The following is a 14,767-nucleotide window of genomic DNA, read 5'->3' on the forward strand; positions in this document are numbered from 1 at the left end:
CACAAGATAGATGGGAATTGACTTAACATGGAAAATGCATCTGAAGAAGCAGACTGGAGGAAACTTTAGGGGTTTTGTTGTTGTTGCTGTTGCTTGTTTGTTTTATTTTGTTTTGTTTGTTTGTTTGTTTGGTTGGTTTTTTTACTGTAGGACAGGAGGCGAAAATGGGATTTGCTGAAATATTACTATGGAGCACAAATTTGTGTACTTTATGTTGTTATGCAACACTCCTAATCAACTAGAGAGGTAGACAAAGGGCATCCACTTTTAATCGAAGGAAACAAGGATTCCCTGATCAGGCAGCTTTGAGGGCGGGGCATGGAGCAGAAGACCAATCTAGAAAGGCCAACCTATAGCCTATGCTCCTTTGAGTACTGTTAACACTATCTATCAAATTGGGAACTATCAAAGAAATGGGGTCAAGACAAGAGAGTGCCATGCATAAAGCAGTGTCTTGATACTAAGAGGAATCAGAGCATGCCATATTAGTAGATGATCATTATCAAGGGATTATGGAAAGAAAAGGAATAAGGTAAGAAATGGCACAACACATTCCGTTAAACCAAGTAACAAGACGATGGGGATCTATATTTAAATGTGATCAAATGGAATTTTTAATGTAAGAGATATACTGTTTTAAAAATTTAGAGACCATAGAAATATCCTGAGCCCAAAAATAGGTAGCTTCCCCTATCTACTCATACAATCCAATAACAAAGATTCTTTTTAAACTGAAAAAATAATGAAGTTCAAGGTCTAGCTTCAGTATTTTACAATTTATTTTGCATCAGGCAATTTATGTAAGAGTATAAATTTCTCTGTCTAAGATAAAAGAACTGCCATTTTTTAATCCATATCCTAAACCACCATCACAAGGTAGGACAGTTTTGTGTTAAGCTTGTTTCTCTGGTATGAGGAGGGTAATAGTTTACTGGCACATTTTGTAGCATGATTTCCAAGCCCTTATGTCCCTACTAATTAGAACAGTATTAAGAAGAAACAGTTTTCCATTTCATGTTTTCTGTTAGAAAATTAAGTGTTCTTTAAGTTGGTTCCTAAAAAATGATCTCTTGGAGATGCAAGTTGTTACTCTGTCATATTTGAACCATTGTTCTTCCCTGGGCCCTCTTTTAAATACTACTCAAGAATTCAAGTGAATATTAACAGTAATTAAATGGCATACTATTTAAGAGGTTAGGTCTGTTTGACTCTTTTCCTACTACTCTCAAGATATTCTGTACAATTTTCAAAGATACATTTAAAATAAACAGCTGTCCATCTTTATCAAAATAATTACTAATATAAAAATTCATATGTTAAGTAAAATACAAGGTTTTGACACAGTGACATGTAGCTCAGGAACTCCCTGTGTATTTAAGGAAGACTTTCAACCCTTGATCAGCTTACCTCTATGTCCCAAATGCTGTGACCACAGGTGTGTGTCACCGGACCCCACTTAATACAAACAGTAACCAGCAAAATCACAAAATTGGTACTGCTGGAACAACCATATAACTGTGCTAATCATTACCTAGAATGGAATGTTCAGCTAATTTGTCTTACTTTTGAATCAATTAAACATTTACCTAACTATGTGTACACAAACATTTATCACATGTAGTTTCATAGTTAACATTTTAAGTAACATCTATATATCTACAAATAGATAAATACTTAGCATTGTTAAAACTCGTGAGTAACAATATTTTGAGTAACAGTATTTTGGCTTGGAATATTTTTATTAGTCTCATATCTATGCTACTTTCATCTAACTGTACTATCATTTAGCAATCTTGAAGGCTAATTAAAATTTAACACACTAGCAACCTCCAGTTTCCTTTAATTTCTTGGATTAAAAAAAATGTTTTTACTTAAAAATTGTTGTTGAAGTTCGAAATTTAACTGTGTGACAACTTTGTAAAGTAGGATTTTCCCCACTGCATATTTAAATCATCTTCATGCCTCTTATTATTGTGTATCTATACTGATCTGAAAATGGGGAACTATAAAAGTGGTAATGTAATAATCATTGATGCTACACAGGCACAGCTGATGTATAATAACGATGCTCTTCTTGAAAAACAGGCCATTTCCGATTAGAAAACTATTCACACACACATACACACACACACACACACACATACACATCTCCATTTGAATGTGGACATCCTACACAATATATATTAAATATGTTAGGCATGTGCAAAAGGAAAGTAATAAGGTTTATTTTGTGTATCTTACTTTCCATTATCTAGAGCTTCAAATACTTGACAATTTCTTCAAGCACAAAATGTTTTAAAATAATAATGTTACCTTTAACCTATAAAGCCATTGTTCTTTTTGAAAGTTTAAAATAAAGGAGAACTATTTTTACCTCCCAGTCCTGGTCTAAGCCGATTATCATAACCATCCAGAAGTCTGTCTAGAATTCTTGTAAAGATGGTGATGTTATTTTTAGCCTCATCTTCTTGGATGTTAGCCAGCACCAACCTAAACAGATAATTTTACAAGTTGGTATATATTATATATGTATATACAGTATCTGGCTAAGTGCCACAATGCTCTTTTACCTTCCTCTGAATTTAACTGAATTTAAGGCTCCTTCGGCCATTAGTGACACACAGTTCTCTTCTTTTTTCACTCTATAAATAGTACTAAAGTTACAGAGAATGTAAATATCCTGTTTTTTGAAAAAATGAATAGTAAATAGTAGGATATCAAAAGTTTAATGATAACACTTTGTGACATCTACCGCTTAGCACTATGAACGATAGTCTTAAGATCTATTCCTTAGAACACACCATGGTCACAGATTTTCACATGCAGACATTATCAGCAAGAGTGTTTGAAGTTGGATGGATGTAATAGCTACAGAGGCTTCTGAAGTGATTCTCCAGCATTGAGACTATTAATTGGAAATTAAACTGTCATAGTGGTGGTACAAAATTTCTCTATCATTTTCATATACAGTACTATTTTTCTCTTATGTCTTTCAGGTTTTTAAACGAAGGTAATTTCCTGACTTGGGGTATACCTCCACCCAATGGCCAAGTATAATATAGACATCAGGGAAACTCCACTGGCAGGTTGCCAGGCTCCAGTGTGGCCAGGAGATGAGGAGATGGAGGAGGGGTCTGAAGGCAGCAGCACCACACAGCCTCACAGAGTGAGGAGGCTAAGTCCTTTGAGTGGTCTCAGAAGAGTGATAAGGGGGCTATGTAATGATGAAAGGGTCCAGTAACCCTTTCTTTGCTGATAAATTTGTGGAAAGAAAAAATAGTCTTAAAATATCCCCAGCAAAGCTTTAGAAACAGGGATTTTCTCCATTATTTCTTCGTCATAAAGCCAGAGACCTGATTTTGTGACAGCAATTTGGTACCAAAGAAACTGAATGTATAAAACAGAGTGTCCCCTTTCATTGCCATTTTTTTCCCTCAGAATGATTCAGAGATTTAAATTACTGTCCCCAAAAAAAGAATCATTTATATAATAGAATAAAATACTGCCACGGACATTATTGGTCAAATATAAAGCAGAAAATAAGCAGAGTGATATTTAGTTGAGCTGTCAGTGGTGGTTCTCAGTGCTTATTAGGTGATAATCGACTGTCCAAGCACTTAAAGCCAATGACATCTGTATTTACATTCTAGTTGGCATATATCATATAAAAGAGATTGAAAGAGACCATTTACATTTAAATGAATGCAGAACTAGTAGCTAACAATACTCAAAATACATCAAAATTGGCAACAAACTTCAAGCTAGAATTTTGAAGACTAGAGTGAATATTAAAGTGTGAACATGAAGATGAACGTCGTCAAGTTACATAAGTAAATCAGTTCATGCACTCTAACTTCAAAAGTTTGTTAAGCTAATTTTAAAACCAGGCTCTAGGATAATCATCATGGTCTAGCTGAGATTTTCACAAAGAAGTGTTTCTCAGTCATATTTCATTTTCTTTTTCTAAAGTTACAGGGGCTGTTTCCCAACCAGTGAAGTATTTTCAAATATATTTCTTTTCTGTTCCAAAATATCTTTTCACTCTTTGAACAAAAATTGGTCAAAACTCTTAAAGGAAACAATAAAGTGATAGAATACTTGTTAAAAAGTAACGGCTACAAGAGAATTCTTACAAAATTTGCATTTTATTTTTTCTTGAATTTAAAAACATTTCCTAAATGCACTAAATAAAGTATAAGCACTGCTGGTTATTTTTTTTAAATCAGAAAAGACTACAATTAATATAGAATTGCTTAAAGCAATCAAGTTAAGTTCCATGTAGATAACAGGCAAAAGAAAAATCATGCATTTGAAATAAGCATTAATTTTATTATTAACCATCTGAAAAACAAAATATCTCTAAATTAATGAGATGAAAAGTTGGTTTGTAAGTGAAGCTTTTGTTTTATTGTTTGTGATTGTCAAGTTGTATACTGCCTCCACCTAGAGGTTTAAGACTCACATACCAGTTTGGGTTTCTGTGTTATCTGTAGCAGTTCCAATGATTGAGAACAAAAAAATGCAAAAGGTGAAACAGAAAGAAAAAACACTTAAAATCACTTGGCTGATATTTTTCTGTCTGTTCCTAGGAGAATGTGGCCTCCTTACCAGGTTTTGATATTACTATAACTGCGTGTACCTTAACTACAGGCATTCTTTGGACTAACATGCTCGTGATGGGGTAGTCTCTTCTTCAGTTAAATGTTTCAAATAGAAAAATTTTCCCATTCACTTTTGCATTTGGTTGCGTTAAAAAAAATAAGCAAACTTTTTAGAGTTTCACTTAGTAGGTCAATGTCCTGTACAATCCTTTTCCACTGAAAATAATTCCTCAGAACACTTAAGACTCATAAAGACCGTGGACACAGAGATGGCACTTAAACATTACGCCTGAAATGAAGAGATCAAACACAGCGGCTCACCTGGCTGGGTCCCACATCAGGAAAACGAGCAGCAGAGACCTCACTTTGCAGGTGCTCAAAATTGTCTTCATCATTCCTTGTTTGCTAAGCTATGGATGAAAAACAAAACAAAATTAAAATTGTCCTCAGTCCTACTGTGCAAGTAACCCAAAACAATGGCATTGCGATTGGGAGGGGGTGTTACTCCCTTCTTCTAGGTTTAGGGCTAGATGACTGGAGGAAGAGGATTTTTTTTTCCTTAATGGCAAGATGACATTACTAATCTTTTTCTTTATTTTCGCCCCTGCCAGTAACTTCCCCCAGCCCGATCCTGTGCAAACACTTTGCTATGCACACATGAACTGACAACACCTAGGACTCTAAACTGACACAGGAGCTTGTGAAGGAATAGACTGGAGTAGTGAGTGGGAAAGAGGTAGAGAGATGGACACGCCGTGCCTCGTGCCTCGCCCTCTCAAGGAAGACCACCTCCGCAACCACAGCAGGAAAAGCTGGCAGCCAGCAGCCAGCAGCCTACTTTTCAATTAATGTCTTTTCTTTACAGTGAATTGCGGTCCTCCTGTCTTCACTTTCCTCAACAACACCCCTCCTCCTCCACCCCCCCCCAAAAAAAATAGAAAATCAAATCCAAATCATTTTCCCTGCCCATCCACATTTGCCCACATCCATGTTCGGAGGCAGCAGAGTGGGAATCAAGTGCTGCGAACTATGCGTTTGACAGCTGCTCTGGAGCCAAGACTACCGAAAGAGTGTGGGGCTCAGAATCAGGCACCAAGCATGCAGGCAGCGCAGCCACAGCTTGCAAAGTTGGGGACTGTAAAAGAGCCCAGCCAGCGTGCTACCAACAGACTGGCCCTTGGATTTTTTATTGTAGTTTCAAAGACGTTTCTGGGGAGGGACAGTGGAATTAGATTTTGGAGGCTGGGGAGCAGAGGAGAACCTGAGCTTCCTTTTCGAGGGAGCACGAAGAGTGGGCTGGGGGTTGGGGGTGGCATGCTGGCGAAGCAGAGGAGAATGGGCAAAGGTCCCCCGCTGCCACCACCAACGTCTGACACCCTACCTGAACAGCAAGCAGAAGTAGATGTTTTCCTCCAGTGGTTCTGATTCTGAGAAGACAGAAAACTTGAGAGGAAGAGAGAGAGAAAGAGAAAGAGAGGGAGAGAGAGAGAGAGGGAGGGAGAGAGAGAGAGAGAGAGAGAGAGAGAGAGAGAGAGAGAGAGAGAGAGAGAGAGAGAGAGACTGACTGCAGCAACCTAAAGAGCAGGCAGAGAAGAGATGGGCTGGTGGAAGCTGGAACGGAGCGAAAGGAACCGTGGCCGCGCGAGGAGTAGGCGGCGAAGGCGTCCGTAGTGGCGGTGATGGGCGGAGGAGGAGGAGGAGGAAGAGGAGGAGGGAGTAGCGATGGCAGGAGCCGGGGGTGGGGGCTCGGAGGCGTGAGGCGCGCAGGCAGCGGCGAGCACGAGCCCCGCGCCTGGAGGAGGAGCCAGCTTGAGGAGGCGGACTAACAAGGTTCTGGGGAACGGGGGACCCCCACCCCCCACCTCAATCCTAGCCAAGGGACCGCCGCCCTCAGGGCACCTGGAGCAGCACAGCCAGGGAGGCGCGGGGCACCCCAGTGCGCCTGGGAGCGCCGCTGCCCGCGCCTACACCACACTGGAGGAGTGGAGCCCACGCCCCGCCCGGAACTGCTCTCCGGAGGCAGTGAGCTTCCCGGTGTGAGGGTTAGGGGGCCGCTGCCGGTGAGTGTGGGTGCTGAACCGTGAGTGGTATGCGTTTATGAGGCCCTAGGTCCCGCGGGCTGCTCCCTGCCGCTGGCCCCCTGACATCATCCCTGGTGGAGCGATGTGGTTGCCTGGAAGAGGTAACGGTGTATGGCTCCCACTGGAGGGCGAAGGGGCTAATCACGCCTTTACTTAGTCATCAGCGCATCCACGCAGGACCAAGTTAAACGCATGTTACGTGGAATTACACAGCAGGAAGTTTCTTTGATTTTCTTCTTCTTCTTCTTTTTTTAGCCCTCGCTATGTACCTCTCATTCCTCGGCGCTCTCACAATCAGGACCAATTTCCCTTCAAGCTAGGAAGCCTGGAGAGTTGCCCACAGAGGGTCAGTGAAGGCCCTGTGCTGACCTTACAGGTCAGCAAACCTCCTGCCTACTTTGAGCAGTGCTTTTCCCTGATCTCTTTGTCCAGGCATTCTCCTTACCTACTGATCAAGATTCAATCTAAGAGCTATAAAAAGTTTACATTAGCCCGGAGCAAAGAAGCCCGCTGCTGCCTTTCCACTGCCTTCTGCAGACAGTGGAGCGATGGAGCAGTTTGAGGTTTTTCCCTTGAGGGCTTTTTCTTGCAAGAGACTTGTAATTCCAATCCCATCATACACTTTAAGAATTCTGTGTCTGATCTGTCTGATTTATTTATTTATTTATTTTGCGTTTTATCTGGGGCGATAAAATCCAACAGTGCAACTTGAACAGAAAAAGAAAAGAGAAACATGAAAAAGAAAGGGGAGAGATTTTTTTTTTTTTTTTTTTTTTTTTTTTTTTTTTTTTTTTTTTTTACTCTGCACCTGAGACTGAATGTTACGTACATTCTACTCAGGCAAATCATGTTATTTTACATTCAGAGTCAGTGTGCCAAATATGTAATTTTTGTTGTTGGACACCAAAAAAAAAAAAAAAAAAAAAAATTCAGATGGTTTTTGCTAGGTGGTGCAGTCTTCCTAACAGACAGTGCTAATCTACAGTAAAACTTGGCTTTGCTTTCAATATTATGGGAGGAGAGGAAAAACTTTACAATGAAATATTTCAGGCTGTTCATTTTAGCCCCAAAGCCACCACTTTGCCAATGAGCATTTAATATCGCATAACCGTGTTCTCATTTAGCTGGCCATATGAAGAAAGGAGCAACATGCAGCCTTCTCCCCCTCCGTCATTAATATTCCTTTCCTGACTTGCCCAATGCGGAGTCTAATTGAAATTCACAAAGATAAAAGGCATGCCATTTAAAGCCTTGCAAGCAGGGAATCTAGTCTTTTACTTGGTGAGAACACTCTACTTCCTACTGCCCCTTCCTGTTCCATCTCTTTGTGACTGCTACTGTTAAGAACTCTCTCACTAGGCCGTTTACATCACCACTAAACTGTTTATATTTTGACCAATGCAGCCATATTTGCCATGCCCCTACAAAAATCTACCTTTTATGAACCTCAATCTGTGTAAGTGTGTTCACATACTATTCTAATGTTTGCTTGCTACTGTTTTTTTGTTTGTTTGTTTTGTTTTTTCTCTTGAATCCGATATGGAAAAATAGATTCTGGTTCTAATTGCTTGTTTCTGTTTTAAAATGTTTACCAATTGAAATGCTTTGTTCAAAAAAGAAAACATCAGCTTTGTTAACTCCCTGGTTAAACTTGCAAGCTCAATGACATATGCTATGCATTTGAGAGACTTCATAAAGTTCAAACAGGCTGTTCGGAGTAATTTCTTTTTGACCACTTAGTTTCTTTGAAGGCATATGTTGAAACAGTTCAAAGATTTGGATACACATTTACTGGACCTAGAGTAAAACTTGATTTTTTTTTTAAGTCATAAAATTCTGATTTTTGGTATTTCCCCCAGAAAATGTTTTATGATTTCTATTGATGCTGGATAACTATGATTTACACTTCAAAGCACATTAAAGGAATTGAAAATCAGAAACGTTGATGGCGGATAACAGTCATCTGCCTCAAAGCTATATTCAGACAGACATCTTGCTGCAGTCCTAGGATTGTCCAATATCCTCAAGCATCTGAATACAGCCTGGTTTTCTCTCTGCTCTCTATGGTAGAGTGTGGGTTAACTGCCTGAACTTTGAGAGCCTGGCCTGGGATTGGTGACTAAGCTTTTCCTACCCACTTCTTTTGGAACGTATCCTGAAGAAGATGACCCTGAAAATGAGAGCTAATTTGTTGCCAGTAAGTCCATTCCCATCCATGTTTGGCCAGTGCAGAAACTCCTGTGTTGAACCCGTTTGATTTATTTGTCCAAATTGGATTGGAGCAAGAGGAGGAGTTACAACATCCAAGGCCATGAGAAGTCCAAAAATAAAAGAAATCACAAGGCTTTGGAGACCTTTCCTTTATGTTACTTTTTTTTTTTTTTTTTTTTGTCTCATAGTATTGTGTAATTCTAAAATTTGTTACGAAAACTGTTGCTCCATTTCTCCATACCAGGTTGGGCACTGCTACTTGAAACCCTCTGCATGCCTAGAGGGCATCACAGTGCTTGTAGCTTTCTGGAAAAAAGGAAACTGTATACCAGTGTATGCACTCATAAGTGGACATAAAGAACGTATTGCAGGAGCTTCTTTTTACAGGATAGGGCAGCCAGTGTAGAGGAAACTGGTACATTTGCAGAGTGTAAGAGATTCTAGAGTGCTTGGCTATAAACAGGCCAGCTGTATAACAACTCTCCTCTCAAGTCTCAGGGAACATCACAAAAAAGAGAGCGGAAAAAAAAAAGAGAGCGGAAAGACTGTGAGAGCCAGTGATAATGGAAATCTACAGCAAGACTATTTTCTGTACAGGACAAGTCCATCGCACACATAAACTCACAATAATTATAACTGCATGCATGCACAAGACCTGCACAGACAAAATGCTAGCATGTGTTTGGGAGGGGCTCATGACATGGAAACATTCTTGACAGTTGATAGCTGCTAGGGATGGAGATTAAGTTGTCTTCAGGGACTGGACACCAAAGCAGCTACCAACAAATGCTCCCACATGCAAGTACATACAGACAAGCACTAAGTGGATTCGGTCGGTTAAAAAGAATAAAAGAGTATATGAAGTCGGGATGGGAAATTAAAGAGAGACATTGTGGAGGAATCAGAGGATAGGAAAAAGGAGTGGAGTTGATCAAAATATATTACATGCAGGTATGAAATTCCCAAACAATTTTTCAAATTTTATGAAAAGAAAATATATGAATTTTAAAACAAGGTTTGTGTGATAAACAGAGTAAGTATCTGAATAGATAAAATTCATAACATTGCTACAAACTTTAGTTTTCCATTTGATTTTCCATACTTCAAAATAATAAACTAGAATTACATTATTAAGACTAACACCTCATCCTATGTAAACATGTTGAACTTGTTAGTGTAAAATAAAGTTTTATTCAAAGAAGGGTATGCGGCCTGGTGAAATGGTTCATTCAACAATGACAACAACCTGCTACTAAGACTGAGGCCTTAAGTTTCATTTTCCAGGTTCAAATGACAAAAAAGAGAAAAACAGCTCCTCCACGTGCACATCATGACGTTTCCTTCCCCCAAATAAGTAATTGTTTTTTAAAGAGATAAACAGACAGACAAATGGATGGATAGATAGATAGATAGATAGATAGATAGATAGATAGATAGATAGATAAGTGCCCACAAATCCCCTAGTGAGTACACGAAGTTGTTTACAAAATTATATACTTCTTTACATGAATACCTTAATAATAACCAAATATGCTTTGAATAGAAGTCTGTTTTCTCATATTTACAAAGTTAGAAAAACCAAAACAGAGAAATGAAAAAAAAAAAAAAACTAGAGCAAACACCCATTTGGCAATTCTCAAGTCAAAATTGTAGCTTGATCAAACTCTATTTTCCTTGAAAGCTGTATTTAGATGGATGGTTAGACTCCAAGATTCTAAAAGAAAAACAGCTGTAAAGTGGGAGTAACTAGTCTTCTAAAGAAATAAACTCTAAGCTCCTTTCTTACTCTAATGTATCTGGGTCACATTTCATTAGAGCTAAATGTATCATGGTATACTAGAGAGATTAAGCAATAGACATTACTTCTTTCAAAGAGAGTCAGTAAATATTTGTAAATTAGTTTTACAAATTTGTATCCAGTTTACAAATTGGATATATGGAGCATTCGGTGAACACTGGTCGTTTCTGATATATTTAAAGCTTCACATAATTAGACACATACAGAATAGTTTGTGAGAAATTTATTGCTTCCTTTTTGTGAAATTATCAATAGATTTCTTTTCAGTTTATTCAACTGCTCCTAAATCACAAATAGCACTTCAATAAGTCAGCCCAAAAATTCCTAGAAAATTGAACTATGAATTTTGATCAGTGGCATGCTACTACACCACCAACAGCCTTAGCCTGGGCATATCCTGTAAATGCTAATGAAAATAATGAACTTACGAGAATTCCATCTGTATAACAGTTTATTTTATAAATAACTTTATATATGAACACATGCATTCTTCTAAATTAAAAGGTAAGCTTTTATTAGTCCCACTATGCCGATAAGAATACTCTGAGTTTGAATTCTATATATATTATATGTAGAATTTGTTCTTTCTAATAGTATATGTATATATCTATACTATAGAAAGAGTAGAGAGAGAAGAAAACGCAAATAAAACCCCACAATGAGGCTAAGAATATTTCATCATCAATCAGAGACATGAAACATAAAATAGAAATAAATTGTTTCTAAGACAAAACAAAATAATCCCATGGTAAGTTAATTATAGGTGTCAAATGATTTCAAGTATAGATCATCATCCTTGGAACCTCATTGTATTTGCCAGAGTGATTTGCTCATAGATGCTCTTAAATAATTGCTGACCTTTGTAGATTTAAGTCTTTCAGAATACAGACCAGAAGACTTGATGCCAGTAGTAAAGATGACATGACATTGGGTGATTCCCTTTGTAATATGTGCTAGTGATACCCAAAATTCGATTCTAAAAGCTCACTGGCCATCATTGCTTAGATATCTATTGTTATTTTCAAAATGTTCCACTTCTGGTGCTGTCTAACTTATGCCTCCCCCAATCTCCATCCTGAAAAGTAGACTCTTGCTTTCTCAACACCTCATTATTATCACATGTTCACATTGACTGTTGATGATTAATTTTTCATGGCTCTTGCTATCAATTGAAGCCTAACTTCATTACTAGATCCATAACCTTCATAATTTCACTATTGGCTTGTAGCAATTCAGTACCAATAAGCGGTAGCCCTCCACCTAGTTTGTCTCCTGTTGCAGATGGATTTTTCTGGGTAGCATTTTAAAAGGATAATATTCATTGCAGTGGGGAAGACACAGCAACCAGAGTGCGTTTGCAACTATAGTAATGGGAGCTTTTCTACCCTTGGTGGGATCGTGAAGCCAATAAAGGGGCATGCTGGCACTCAGCTGCTCTTCTCGTTTTCTCTGTTTATTCAGTCCAGGACTCAGCCCCTTAGGTCAGTGCCTCCAACATTCAGACTGTATCTTTTCTCCTCATGTAATCCTCCCTAGAAATACAAATGACCTCATGGAAATATCCAGATAAATGCCCCACTGATACTCTAGACTTTACTTAATCTGATCACATGTCACACGTACACAAGGATGTGCCTACATATGACTCACACATGAACAAATTCATCATTCTTCCTTCTAGCACTATCTGTTCTCTACATGCTTTATATCTTCGTAGCTCATTCCATTTCTTTCAAATGCTAGTTGCTTCATACCCTTATGCCTCTGGTTTTCACTGCTATACCAAATGGAATCTCTCTTTCACACTCTACCTGGTGAACATTTCACACTTCAGCCATTGAGGTAACAGTAGTCATACTTGTATTTGTAACACCCACTCAAATCATCACAGAAATTTAGCATGTGATGTAAAATGTTGAACTTAACTCTTCTATTTCATTTTCTGTTGTTATAAAAAGTATCATATCCCAGCAAGTTTGTAAACAACATAAATCATGTCTACTTGGTTCTAGAAGCCAAAAAGCCTAATACTTGGGCCAGTGTAGTCAATAACTACTGAAGGGCTACTTTCTTCTCACCTTGTTCTCACAAGGTAAAACATGAACTATATATCCCTGGCACCGCTTTTGTATTCATCTAATTTTACTTATATGGGCTGGATTAGCTCCCTTGACTAAACACCTCCCCTCAATGAACCCACCTCCAATACCTTAGAATTTAGTGTATGAATCTGAGCAACACACACACCATAAAAGAGGCTTGCTGGCTCTCATCTGGTCTTCTCATTTTCCCACTGTATTCAATCCAGGAGCCAGAACGTAAGATGGTGGCTCCAATATTCTACTTGTATGTTTTATTATAGATAATTTCATTAGAGATCTTTAAATGTAGGAGTCTTTTCTCAACCATATTTCTTCTTCTTTGGAGCAGATAGAGCCAGATATTCATGATCTTCCAGAAAATATCTGGGGACTAAATGAAATAAATCAATTAAAGGAGGAACAACCTACTGAATTAATGAGAGAGGACAAGAACGTTGGTGGTTCCATGTACATGAAAGCCATCAACTCTCTCCTCATAAACAGTGAGATGCAGCAGTTTGGTAAGAGTTCATAAGCTTCTAAAACCTAGATGATTATCTTGTTGACACTCTTTACTAACAATGCAGCCTGGGACAAATTCTTTAGCTCCAGTGTCTTGGTTTTCATTTACAAAGAAAATCTTAGCAGCAGATCCTAGTGCATTTGGTTGTCATGGACTCCGTGGGTTGATATAAGTTCACAGAAAGTAACTGGCTTGTAGGCAACACTGCACAACCGTTGTTGTTACTACAGATGTATTTGAAGGATGTTAGACCCTTGTCTCTACATTTAGAAGACGGGATTCAGTTTCCTCACAGCCCTTGTCTATATTTAATCTTTTGATTCTTGTTTTTCCCATGTATATGTTCACATCTGTCCTGCCCACAGTCAAGCTTCAACCTTTATAGAATAATCCATCAGAGCCCAACACACATCTATACGTTATTTTTTTTCTTTCTCGTGACTATAGTGTTTTTCTCATTTATTTTTTTTTTCAATATATTTTTTTCTTCTGCTCTTGGCCTCATTTAGTACAATACACTCCTCCCCCTTTTTGCCAGCCTGAATTGCCATCTTCTTTTCATTCTCTAGTGACTCCTTTTCCTCATCCTTCCCCATTAGTATTCACATATACATGAGTCCACATTTGTGCAAGTGTGCATCCCTTTGGCATGAGGCATACAGCCAACATGAATGAGGTAAGATATCTAAGCCAAGAGGAATGTGAGTGTTTGTTGCATGGGAACATGCATTCCTCTCTTTCTCTATGTAGGTCTCTAAATTAAATACACTCAATTTATTGTACTGATCGATTATGTTAATTGTACTGTCAACTCAGGTGATTATTTTTATTTGAATTGGCCGTTAATTTGCCTAAAATAATAAAATTGCCACAAATTGATATTTGAAAAGTAAATGAGACCCATATCTGTAGCAATCAAAGAGCCAAGCTCACTTGGCAATATAGGGCATCCATCTGTTTTATCCTTGTCAAATCCTCAATTAATGTGACCTCTGGAACAGCAATGTACTTTCTGATGTTAGATACCTGAGAAACAGGAGAATCCTCTGTATTAGGAGTTGGTGTTTAACAACATATTCTTTATATTTTATTTTATTTTTTTTCTTATCAGTTACATTTTATTAACTCTGTATCCCAGCCTTATCCTGCTCCCTCATTCCCTTCCAATCCCATCCTCCCTCCCTCATCTCCACCCTGCCCCTTTCCAAGTCCACTGATGGGGGGGACCTCCTCCCCATTCATCCGATCCTGTTTTATCAGGTATCTTCAGGACTCAGGACTGGCTGCAAAGCCCTCCTCTGTGGCCTAACAGGACTGCTCCTCCCTTGGGGGTGGGGAGGTCAAAGAGCCAGTCATTGAGTTCCTGTTAGAAACAGTCCTTGTTCCCCTCACTATGGGAAACCAATTGGTTACTGAGCTACCACAGGCTACATCTGAGCAGAGGTTCTAGGTTATATCCATACATGGTCCTT

General features: G+C 38.6%; 1 protein-coding gene across 1 annotated transcript in view; it reads right to left on the bottom strand.

Annotated features, from left to right (window-relative positions):
* Positions 1-6,552, bottom strand: part of Gabra2 (gamma-aminobutyric acid type A receptor subunit alpha2) — a 150,721-nt gene extending 144,169 nt beyond the window's left edge. The window contains exons 1-3 of the mRNA XM_060380720.1: positions 5,983-6,552; positions 4,923-5,011; positions 2,375-2,490 (exon numbers count right to left, since the gene is read on the bottom strand). Of these exons, the coding sequence (XP_060236703.1) occupies positions 2,375-2,490; positions 4,923-4,996 (190 nt within the window). The 5' untranslated portion in view covers positions 4,997-5,011; positions 5,983-6,552. The remainder of the gene's footprint in view (positions 1-2,374; positions 2,491-4,922; positions 5,012-5,982) is intronic.
* Positions 6,553-14,767: the final 8,215 nt, after the last annotated feature.

The sequence above is a fragment of the Meriones unguiculatus genome, chromosome 3 (assembly GCF_030254825.1).
Source record: "Meriones unguiculatus strain TT.TT164.6M chromosome 3, Bangor_MerUng_6.1, whole genome shotgun sequence".
NCBI classification, from domain to species: Eukaryota; Metazoa; Chordata; class Mammalia; order Rodentia; family Muridae; genus Meriones; species Meriones unguiculatus.